General features: G+C 21.9%; 1 protein-coding gene across 1 annotated transcript; it reads left to right on the top strand.

Moving 5' to 3' along the window:
- Nucleotides 1-8,968: 8,968 nt before the first annotated feature.
- Nucleotides 8,969-9,575, top strand: LOC110646305 (mitochondrial import receptor subunit TOM7-1). Its single transcript, XM_021799705.2, has one exon. The coding sequence runs from the start codon at nucleotides 9,061-9,063 to the stop codon at nucleotides 9,283-9,285; it is 225 nt and encodes a 74-aa protein (XP_021655397.2). The 5' UTR covers nucleotides 8,969-9,060; the 3' UTR covers nucleotides 9,286-9,575.
- Nucleotides 9,576-13,438: the final 3,863 nt, after the last annotated feature.

The raw sequence follows: 13,438 nt of genomic DNA, 5'->3' as shown, positions 1-13,438 counted from the left end.
CTAAAAAACTACACCGAATCAATAAGAATTTTACCAAACTAAACTTATTTGATATTTGGGTTCAATTTTTATTTTTTATTAAGAACCGAATTAGAATTATACCAAAATCGAACTAGAACTACACCGAATCAATAAGAATTTTACCAAACTAAACTTATTTGATATTTGGGTTCAATTTTTATTTTTTATTAAGAACCAAATTAGAATTATACCAAAATCGAACTAGAACTATATCGAACTGAGAACAAAATTTACAAATGTTTTTCTATAAATTTTTAGATGCTTTATATAATTTCAATATAATTATATATATTTATATACATATATATAATTATAAACGCAATACAACGTAATATTATATTTTATTTTTCTATATTTTTTTAATAATTTTATTTATAAATGCATTACCTTATAATTCTTAATTATAAATATACTATTATACTAGATATATTTTAATTCATAATTATATTTGTATTTCATAGTTAAATATTACATAATAAATGGTTAAATGTATATTATATGATATACTATTATATTATATAATATATTTAATTCTAAAATATATTTGCACTTTATATTTAAAAATTATATAATTTAGAAATAGTTAAAAGATATATTATATGATATATTATGTATTAATAATCCAATTCAAAATTTAAATGCTAATTCAAATATGACTTTTCAAAAATTAATTATATAAAATTGTTTCAAGAATCAATAACCAAACCGGAACCAAAGAATCGAGAATCTTACCGAACTGAAATTGAAATAATGAAGAACCGAACCGAAACTATACTAAAATTTTAGTTTGATTATGGTTCCTAAACAAACTCATAATCAAACCAAAACCGTACACCCTTAATAGTTACACACATGTTGAATTTGAAAGACTCAATTTCAACTCCTCCTTTGTGATTAAAAATATATAATTAATAAAATTATTTGCCATTAATGTCAAATATTATCTATATATGATCTCGATTATAGCTAGAGATTAGAAATATAATTTTGTTTAAAAAAAAATAGTTTGTTGTATAAATTCAAGATAGCAATTTAATAAAATATATTTCAAAATTAATTTATTTTTGTTTAAAAACAAAAATAAACTATAATTTTTATTATACTTCAAATACTAAATTATAAATTATCCTTAAGAACATGATTTCATGCCAGTAATGGATGTGCAATGCAATTTAAGCCCCTTCTTATAATCTAATTATAATTTATTGATTGTTGGATGAGATTATTGCTTATTTTTTTTAAAATAAATTATGTAATTATTTTCATTTGCGGATGGTTGTCTTTGATTCATCTTTTGGTTATATAAATGATAAAAAATATAAAGGAAAATAGAAAAATTGTTTAGATATTGTATTTTGATAAATTGCTTCCAATATTCAAGTTGAAAATTAAAGGAACTTTTTTTTTTTTTACGGAAACTTATGTAGTTAAACCATCTTCGAGAATTATTTACTTTTCTAGGGTTCAATATGTGGAGATGTTATGGTTATGTTTCAACATTAATTGTTTTAAAAACTTCGGAGTTAAGTTTTCAAATCTGTTAATAAATTTGCCTCACTGAAATAGATATATCAAAAGATAAGTTTTGATTTGAATTTGGATATGTACAGAATTAAAGAGAAAGATTTTCAAGTTTGGAGGTGAAAGCAAATTTTTATTTTTCATTATATTTTTTATAATTTTGTGAATTGCTTTCTTTCTTTTGTTACACGCAAAAAAGTAATTAGTTTCCTAAAAGTAAACTAAAAACCTGTATTTTAGCTTTAGAAAATTCAAATTATAAAATACAAAAATAAAATAAAATTTAGGTTATATTACATTAATAATCTTTCAATTGTTCTTAATTTTTTTTAAATACAATTGTTCTTAATTATTCTTTCATAATTTAACAGAATATAGAATAATACCATTGCTTTGCATAATAAAATAAAATATATTATTATTTTTATATATATTTCCAATTGAAAATATCTAAAATTTTGTAAATAATAATTACATAATTTTTATATATTGCCAACTATTTAAATATATTTTATATTTTAATTTTTAAATTAAACACCTAAACAATAAAATGTTGGCTATAAAAACAGGCTTTATTTTTCTCTCAATAGATGAGATTATTAATATATAATATTGAATTTATGGTTGAATATATCAACAATAAAACAATTAATAATTTTATTGAATGGATTAATCTATATCTATATAAATATATTGAGCCGAAATAAATACAAACTCTTGCATATTTACAATAATTTTTATTTTTTCAGATAATTTTTATTTTTCAGAGAATTTGAGATTTTCAATAAATTTTTGGAAATTATTGTGATAATTTCAATTAAAAATTATTAATATAATAGTATGACAATATAAATTTACAAATGTATATCAAAATTTTAGTTCAATGAATGAATTGCAATAAGCAATACAATATGTAAAAGCATAAGGGCACAATTTTGATTTATATTAAAGCAAGTGTATTAGTAAGGATAACAAAAATAAAATACAAAATAAGACTGAAAATATGCTAAAAATGTAAAATTAAAAAGTAAATATTTTTTAAACATTTCAAAGTAAAAAGAGAGATATAATAAAATACCTAATAAAATAATATATTTTTAATTTAATGAAAGTGTCTGTATCTTTTATATCTAATTCCACTTTATATTAAGTTTTAATAATATAAATTTATTAAAATATATGATAAATTTGATTTTACATTAAAATATCAATCAAATAAGTTAATAATTGTAATTATTCGCACATAGTTTGGGATTCCACTAGTTATAAATTAATCGTCATGCATTTTATTATGTTTTCATTTATAATTAAATTAGAAAGAAATCAATATTAAGTGTATCTATCATAAACTCAACTTTATATAAAAAAAAATTAGTCTAATAATCTTAGATTAAATATTTTATTGAATTATTGAGATTTGATTAAATATTTTATTGAATTATTGAGATTTACATACTCATTATTTTAATTATATGCACATTTTAATTGATTATACATAAATTTTAATACAAATATGTAATATAAGAGTTATTAAATTTATTTTTATATAATTTTAAATTTATATTAAATGTATCCATCAATATTTGAGAATGAGAGCCATAAAGAAAAATATTTTTACAATTTAAATTAAAAATTAAATCATAGCTAATAATAAAAAAGGCACAAATATCCATCAATTTAATTATACTTATAAATTTCTTAATGCTAAAACTTTACATATCATGTTTTAATTAGAAATTTTCAAATTTTAACAAATGCTCTCTAACTACTTTACTGATATGCAACTCCATGAAGAAAATATTGAACTAAGCAAGCTCTTAAAGAGCCATACTCACTGGACATCTAGAGTTCATTAATATCGAACCAAAACTAATAGTTAAAACCTAAGACTTTATTTGGTTTAAATGAATTACTTCTTGAGAATTCTCCTTTTTAAGAAGTTATCTAACTTAAGGTAAGTAACTTACTTCCTAAAAAGTAGAAAAAAAATGGCTTTTTACTCACTAAAAAGTAAATACGGACTTCCAATCAAACAAGTTAATTTTTTGTACTTCCTAATAATTTGAAATTCCTTAACTCACTTATCCTAAATCAAATAAGGCCAAATAAGGCATAACAATACAATGATGGTATCTATGCACCTCTGCATCAACCTTTTGGAGTCCACAAATCTCAGTAGCTAGGGATTTTTTTATTATTATTTATTATTTTTTTCTTATGTCTATTGACAAAAAAAAAAAGTTAAATTTTATTGCGTTTTGATAATTTTATCTAATCTTTCAGTCGGTGAAAATTCTAAAAGTTGTTAAAGTTTTATCAATTGTCCTCAATTGAATTTTCAGACTCAATTTTCTTATAAAAGTAGAAGAATATATATATATATATATATATATATATATATATATATATATATATAAAAGAATAAAATTGCAACAAATTTTCAAAATTTTAAAAAATTTGAATAAAATTTTTGTGTATTTTAAAATTTGAACTGATTCTGTTAATATTAAAATGATTGCATAAAATTATCAAAATGCTATAAGATTTTGTTTTTCTTGGTCAATAGTCTTTTTTTTTTCTTATGATCTTCGGTGTGTTTATAATTTTTATGTTTGCTAATTTCTTTTTTATGATTTCTTCCTTTCATTTGAGCATCGACTAAAATGAAATATTAAACTTGAAATGAGATTCTTGCTAGTTGCCCGATTGTGATTGTGATTATATTAAATGAAATAAAATATCATAATTTGTTTACTTTTTATTTTGTATTTTCTTGTATTTTGTAATTTGATTTGTGATTTATATATTTTGAAGGAGCACGAGCATATGAAATAAACTCAATCTTATATGAAATTAAATATTATTAAAATTTGTGTAAAATTAATTAAAATTTATATAATAAATATACGAATCTAAATGTAAATATTAAATATAATAATTGTTAACTTCATACTCGTACGAGTTTGAGTTTTCATAGCCGCATTCAATAGATAAAGAGAAAAAGAACAAAGTGAGATATGAGTAAAAAGGAGAGGAATAAAAAACATAGAAGGAGAGAGACTCAAAAGGACAGAAGGAAAGAGAGAAATACAGTGTAGAGCTGAGAAAGCACATAATTTAATAGAGAGGGGAGAAGGGATAACAAAGAGATGGAGAGAGAATAAGTTGAGAGGGGGGAACAGACACAGTGAACCAAATTGCACTATATAATTTCTCATATATTTATTATATGGTCAGCATGAAAAGATCATTTGTTAGATTTTTGGGAAATATAATATACATTTATGAAACCAAAAAACTCAAAATAATTAATTAACAATTGATACTTATATTTATGATTGATTAATACTTGACATAATTAAAAAAATAATAATTTTATTTAAAAAATATAAAATATTTACAATTTTTTATTTTAAAATATTTAAAATATTATTTTTAGTTTATCTCTTCTTTATTTTATTAATGTATAGAATTTATAAATTTTAAAATATTTAAAATTTTATTTTAATTTATCTCTTCTTTATTTTAATAATATATAGAATTTATAATTTTAAAATTTCAAAATTTTGAAATTTCATTTTAGCTATTTACAGTAAAATGAAAATAAACTAAAACTTTAATAATAACTAATAAAAATGCTTAATAGCTTTTGGATATTAGACTAACAGCTAATTAATGTAATATGTGATCTTGTAGCAAATTACATTGCTTTCAAATATTTTATCTGAATAAGAATATATTAGATTCTTTCTTATTATGCAAGTTTTTACCATTTACAAAAGAATTAATTAATAAAAAAAATACTTCAATAACATTTGAGAAATATTTTAGGTCTATTAGAGATTTATGGGCAAAAATCAATAAGAGTTAAAATTTTAAATTATTACCATGTAATGCGTGGGTAATTGACTAATTATTAGATAAATTTGATGTACCAGATTAGCTTAGTGATTTAGTGCTCCACTCAATAAAAATACTATACATATTTTGCATGTTGCTATGAATATTATTGCAGTTAAAATTTTTTTTAAACATGTGTAATCCTCTCTCTCTCTCTCTCTCTCTCTCTCTCTCTCTCTCTCTCTCTCTCTCTCTCTCTCTTTTTATTTAATGTGTGTCACATTTTTATTACTTGGGAGCACCAACTCAACTATGTGACATGATATTTGAGGAACATATAATAATTTCTCTAAATTTTTTATATATTGACACTTGCATGTGTAGAACAAATTATTAAAAAGGAAAAATTATGTTAAGTTATTATGTTTTTTAAGGGGCGTAAAAAGTTTCTCAGAAAGTTGAAGAGATTAATGAGTTAAAAGGTATAATTTTAAGGATGAAATGATGTATTTGATCAATCTTGTTTATAAGGTATTGTATGTTTCATATCACGTAAAAATAATTTATTTTATTTTACAACAAAATTTTTTTAAAAGGTAAGCATTAAAGTTTAAATTTCTAACATGTATCACACTTAATGGTTGAGTTATATGCTAAATAACTTTGCGTACTTATTAATTAAAATTTGTTTTATATTTTTAACGTATCAATTTATTTAAAGTATGTATGGATAAAATCAATTATAAAGCGTTATTTAACCAATATGTGAGGTTTAACAAAGGAAAGCATTGTTTTCAAAGCCATTTTAGTTATGTAATATAATCGGTACACTAATAAATAATATATTTGATACTTAACAGAAAAATAGTTATACTTTTGAATTTAAAAGAGTGGAACTCATAGGTTAAGTAAAGATTTACATACATCGGAAATATACGATAATTTACCGTTAGTCAATGTTGACAAGTTTCAACCGAACAATAAATTTAACAAAACTAGTATGATAATATAATTATTGGAGTAAAATTAAATTCAATATTAAATTATGATCATGAGATAGTAATAAGGTATGAAACTAAATGAGATAAAAAAATATATATATTATTATCTATAATCTATAATATATATAAATATATGAAAGAGGACATTAATTTTGTTAAAAATATTTTTTATTATTTATATTATTTACAAAAGTAGGAATGTATTTTATTTTATATGAGTCACTTTTTTAATGAATACTAATAGATTTTTTTATCTTTATCTTATCATTATTTATGTAAAAATATTTTAATATAATTATATTTAAATTTATGTAAAAGAATAAAAAAAAATTAATTTCTGCCAGTCGAATATATGAATTCTTTTATTAATATAAATTATATATATGAGAAAAAACATTTGAATAGATAAATATATACTATTGTAAAATTAATAATTAACATAATATGTTATACTTAATATAATTATAAAATCAATATAACTAATAGGATGATCAGAATTTACAATACTATTTTTTATTTTAAAATTGTACACTATTAAAAGTTTTAAAATGCTAATGTGTATACATATAGAAATATATAATAATTTTATCCTATATTGAAAAATAATGAATACATATAAAAAGAATTAGAAACTATAATTTGAATATAAAAATATTATTTCAATTTAATAAATTTATATTTTCATATAAATACAGTTGATATTTTAATTTATAAAAATCTAATTTTTATATAAATACAAGTATATTTCATCATTTAATAGAATTTTTACTTATTTAGATTCAATAACTTCCTTTATTAAAGTTTGTTGTTTTCTTTTAGAAAAATAATTATAAAAATTTAATTTAAAAATATGTAAGAAAAAATTTTAAAATTAATTTACTAATGAATTAAAAAATAAATTCAATAAGAATTATAAATTTAATATGTAAAGAATGAATTAAACTTAGTAAAGATAAAAAAAAAATAAATAAAACTGCCCAACATGTAAAAAAAGTAGTCTAAATTTTGGTCAGACATATTTACTTTATTGTACTTTTTATTTTCAATTCTTATATTATTATAAATTTATAATGTCTAATATGTTTCTAAATTATGCCAAATTTATATTTTCTAACTCCTAATATATTTCTAAGAGAGTATTTGACCAAACTTGCGAATCGGTCAAATCAGCATATAAGCCATAGTTTTAAGTTAACATGTTTATTTAATATATTTTTAGAAACTATAAGATGTGCTTATAAGTAGGGAAAAAAAAATTTGTGGAAGAGGAGTTTCATTTTAGCCTTTATATATTAGTTTAATCAAATATTTTATCATAAATTAACTAATTGTCTATATATTTTTTACTATAATTATTCTAATTAAAAATAATAATATACTTATGTTAGTATCTTTTATTCTATTAGCATTGATTTTTTTTTATCTTGTATTGTGTATAAAAAGAAAATTTTAGTTATTAATTTATTATTTATAAATAACTTATTAGTGTTAATAAATTTATCAATTAACATAAGAACTTATGAAATTATATAAAATATTATATGCAAAATAAAAATAATATTATTATTTTATTGATATGGGTATGCATAGTTAATTCTATCAAACAAAACTAAAAAATTAAATTGAAAATAATTAGAGATAAAAAAATAACATCATATGAAATTATACCAAATTAAACTTATTTCACTGTTATATGTATAAAATCTTAAACAGGGTTAGAAAAATTTTAAATTTTTCACGCTAATTATATATGCGTTATAAAAATTATAAAATACTAAAAGTTAATTAGTTTTGATAAATTTAATAATTTATTATTAAAAAATTTTAACACGAAAAATATATAAATCAATAAAATAATAAATAGTTAAATTTATATATTTATAAAATACTTAAAATTATAAAATTATATTATAATAATAAACTTTACGTTTTATCATATTTATTTACAAATTTATAATTTTTTATTTTTATTAATATTATTTTATTTTCATTAATTTAAATTTAAAAATAATAAAATATACATACAACATACATATTTTAAAAAATAAAAATTATTATATTATCATAATAATAATTAATATATTATAATAATATTATATTATGTAAAAAATTATATATAAAAATATTAAATTATAACTATATATAATAAGTAAAATAAACGTGCAACATACATTTAAAAAAATAATTTATATAAAGTTTTAGGTAAATTAAGTTTACCATTACTGATTAATAAAATTGTTTAATCATTAACGGACACCTAATCAAATGAAACATATTTATAATTTTTTAATTATTTATTTAATTCAACGATAAATTCAAGATAACTATTAAAAAAATAAGATTATCTTTTATATATATCATAATATTAATGGATTCATGCTGACTAATATCATAATACAAAATTATTAATTAAAATACAAATTTTATTTTCCTTTTATTTTGAGTATTTATATATAAAATAATTACAAAATTATAATTGATAAAAAAAAAAAGAGAAAGTTAGGCCAAGTTTGAATTCTGGGCTTGTGGGCCTTACCTTTAGTCCAGCCCATTGATAATTAATTCCTAATTATTCTCACTCTGCCCCTTGCTCAACGGTAACACCGACAGATTAGGGTTTTGGGTTTATAACCTCTCATCCCTGGAAAAACGTAACCTCTTCTTGAGAGAGGAATCAATGGCGTCTAGGGTTTCGCTCAAGAGCAAAGGCAAAAGCAGCGGCGGCAAGGGATCAAAGGGCATGGAGGAGAAATCGACCTCGCAGTGCTTGAAGGAGTGGAGCACTTGGGCCATGAAGAAGGCTAAAGTCATCACTCATTATGGATTCATTCCTTTGGTCATCATCATCGGCATGAATTCCGAGCCTAAGCCTCAGCTTTACCAGCTCCTAACTCCTGTCTGATTTAATCGCTTGCATGCTCATATCGTGGTGATTTGCCTTCTCCTCTTTTATTTGTCGAATCTACATCGATTGACTGAGGGATTTTTATTTGGTTTAGGACTTAGGGGGTGTAAGCTTTATGGGTTTTGTGGAAGTCAAGTTTATGGATGAATTAGTGTAATATGTGAAAATATCCAATCTTTATATAAGGGTTTTGAATATTGGAACACAGAGTTTTTGCGGTTGCATTTACTGTTCGGCTGATTAGAGTTTTGGTTTTAATTCTATAGAAACTTCGGTTACCAGTTTAAGATTTGTGCCACAACTAATAAGCATGTTCTTAGCTGTCACTTTGAAAATGCAATTTTTTCTTTAAATAAAAGAATTTTGTTGTTTATTACTTGGTGAAAATTTTGGAACATGATTTTGTTTGTTTAATTGGATTTTGAAGCTGAATGAAATGAAGGCCATTTATTTTTTTAAAGATCATATAGACCAATATATTTGCTCGATTACTTCTCTGTGATGGTCAGAACGTATCAATGAGAGGGTAGACTGAAAAAGCATTGGTTTGTTTATCTGTCATTTGTTTTAGCTGTGGGGGTCATTTCATTTTGGTTGGCCTTAATTGTGATCTTTATATATTACAAATTTGATTGTGTAGAGCGAGCAACTTAACTAAACTCAATCCCTATTTAGATGGGGTTGTGTGGATTCTCTTCCATCGTTTAGGCTCCATTTGTTTTGTGGAAAATATTCTATGAAAAATGTTTTTCATTGTTTGGTTGTAAGGTTAACTAATGGTATGTATTTATATAATATGTATACAAGTGTTTTCATTTTAATAAGATTATTAAAGTCTAGAAAATGGAAAATAGTTTTCTCTTTAACGAAGAAAATATTTTTTGTCGACCCATTTTCCTGATAGCCCCAAACGTTAGAAAATGCAAGGAAATATTTTCCATGAATCAAATGGGGCCTTGGCTTGGTTTAGTTCTGCATTTGCAAAAAGTTCCAAAGCAACTAAACTTGTCCCAAATCATCCTGGGTTTTATACTTTTAAAGTTGTTATACATCTTTGTTTAACAGCTTCCTACCACAAATACTTTGCACTTTTTTTTCTTGATGAATGATACTTTGATTGCCTTTAATGAAGTCTTGCAATGGTATGTCTTCAAATTCTTATTCACCTTACCCTGCCTGTTTGCCTTCTTCTTTTATACTTATATGTTAGGTAAATGTAGCTTCAATCCCCCTTTCATCTCTAACTCATAAATTGATCCTATGATATGCTCCCTGAAATTGATGCATGTGCTTCTTCCTGAAACAGCATATTTTTCATTTAGTACATAATGGTATCGTGAACCTGAATCGTGTAGACATATAAATTAATGTTTTTCTACTAATCTTTTCAAAGTTAGGTTGTACATTTTCAATGGATTTAGGCAATAAAGCATTGCAATTTCATTTTTCTTTTTCTTTCATCACAATGTAGATCTTGTGTTGTGCCTCTTTAATGTCGTCTTTCTGTTATCCTGGGTAAATGGATGAAGAAAAGCATCAATATCCATGCTCCATAAAGCCTTTACTGCTGTTGAAGTTTTGTTTCTCCTAGACTGATCAGCTTCTATTATGTTGTCATTCTGAGTTATCATTTGAGAACATTTCAGTGATGTATAAACAAGAGTATTGCCGCTTTGGCAGTTTTTGTTAAGATTAAATTACAATTAAATCCTTGAGGTATAGTAAAATATACATGTTAGTCCTTGGTTTGCTTTTGAGTAATGCTTTGGTCCTCAAATTTAAATTCTGTTGACAAATAAGTCCTTGACTACATTTTAATTTAAAACAATTTAGTCTTTGAAATTTTGTTTTATTAACAAAATAGTCTCTATATCTAATTTTTACATTTCATATTTTTACTCTTTTATATTTAATTAATTATAAATATAAAATATATTTAATGTCGTATAAAATAAATGATTATTTAAGTATAAAATTAGATGTAAGGACTAAGGACTATTTTGTTCATACAATAAAACTTGAAGAACTAAATTGTTTTAAATTGAAAAGCAATTAATGGTAAAAACTATTAATTTGTTAATGAAATTTAATTTGAGGATCAAATTGTTACTAAAATCAAACTAGAGATTCACCCATAAATTTTGCAATACTTCAAAGGCGCAATATTTCAGACTTATAATTTACTCTTTTCTTGAAGAATCAGCTTGCTGCAGGAGCAATTAATCTTCTTGTTGTGGCTCGTGTGTATTTTATATTTGCCTTTCTATCTAATTTACTTCACATGTTTCTACATTTGCTGTGTTCATGGTGCAGGTTGAATCGACAGGTTTTATATTTTGAAATTGCATTCCCTAAATAGAATTCCCTGTCTTTTCTTTTGCTCTACGTTTCCATGGCGGTAATCAATTAGATTATTATGTGATTTGCTAGCTTGTCCATTTATTTGCATCAAAATCAAAGGAGTCATTTGGCCGCTATTGAAATCTATTCTTTTTTGTATTTTAAAATCTAAATGTGATAGAATTTAACTCTACGTAGCTTACCAAGAAACCTCGAATCTTGATTTGACCAGGAAAGGTTAGATTGCATTGCCATCAGCGGTTGATTTGTGACGTTTTTTAATATTTAACATTCTTCAACAACCTATTTGACATACCCCTTTATTAAATCAGCTTATTATTAGCAAAGGGAAGCAAAGAAGTCATCTGATGATCAATGAATAATCATACACTCATGGCCTTTGTTGGGTGGAGATGTATAACTCACTTTATTTAATTTTTAATTTCTTCTTGAGAGGAAATTACCATCCATTCATAATTGCATATGGACTGAGTAGAAAAGAATGATTAGTAGTTTACTTATTGCTTTGTTGAATTTTTTAAGTTTAAATTCGATTTATTATGAATTTAAAATATAAAATTTAAAATATAAAATAATATATATAATAAATTTACTTATTAAATAAATAAAATTTATAAATTTATATTTTATATTTATAATAAATTGAGTTTAAACAAAAATTCTCTTTCATTGCTAAAGAATGTATAAGCTTTTTTTCATCATTATTGATTGGCTATCATTATCTCTCTATATTCTATAAGCATCTTGTTCTAAAGGTCTTCTTTCTCTTTGGTCCGTCTTTTGAGTTTGTTTGTTTTCCTTGGAATGGAACCTTTGAATTTGTTTCAAAAATTATTTTAAAAATAAACTTAACATATTTTAATCAATTAAATAATAAATTTAAACTATAATTTTGGTGGAAATTTCTAAATTATATTTTTCAACAACATTTAAAGAGATTTAAAAAAAAAAAGAAAGTTTTCAATCTCAATTCCAAAAATTATGTTAGTATAAATTAAGGAGGTGTTTGGTTTACCTGTTGGGTACAGCTGATAGCTGATAGACACCCAAACAGGTAAACTATAGTGTTTGACAAGCTTAAAAAAATAGAGCTGATAGCTGATGGGCAATTGATATGATACCCATCAGCTGCAGTTTGTATCAGCTCTATTTTTAGAGCTGTTTTCATCAGCTGATAGCTGATTTGGTTTTATTTTTTATTTTGACCATATTATTATTTTTTATTTAACTTGAAAATTAATATTATTAGTATTTTTATTTTTTCATTTGTAATTTTAACATTTTAATTAACGTATTTCAACTTTGATAAAATATTTTTTATTAATAACATAAAATATAAAATATTTTTTATTAATAACATAAAATATAAAATATTTTTTATTAATAACATAAAATATAAAATATTTTTTATTAATAACATAAAATATAAAATATTTATTTATATCTAAAAACTTAAATTTAATTATAAATTTTTCTATTAATAATAATTATTATTTTATTATTTTATTTATATTTTTAAAATTATTTAATTATCTTAAAAAATAATTATTTTCTTATTTCAATAATAAAATAAATGATATAATATAAAATATTAATAATTATATATTTATTTAAATAATATAATATATTAATTTCATAATTATATATTTAATTTAATAATAAAATAAATAATATAATGTAATAAATTTATAATTTTATATTTATTTAAATAATAAAATAAATTATATAATATATACCCTTATTAGTCATTTCACATATCAACAACAACAGCTAAATATAATTTTACCAA

The sequence above is a fragment of the Hevea brasiliensis genome, chromosome 10 (genome assembly GCF_030052815.1).
Source record: "Hevea brasiliensis isolate MT/VB/25A 57/8 chromosome 10, ASM3005281v1, whole genome shotgun sequence".
NCBI classification, from domain to species: domain Eukaryota; kingdom Viridiplantae; phylum Streptophyta; class Magnoliopsida; order Malpighiales; family Euphorbiaceae; genus Hevea; species Hevea brasiliensis.
The sequence above is the reverse complement of the archived record's forward strand: the minus strand, read 5'-3'. Positions and strand labels throughout refer to the sequence as shown.

What these genes read in the sequence shown, in the direction of transcription:
- LOC110646305 (XM_021799705.2), top strand. Translation starts at nt 9,061, where the DNA reads ATGGCGTCTAGGGTTTCGCTCAAGAGCAAAGGCAAAAGCAGCGGCGGC.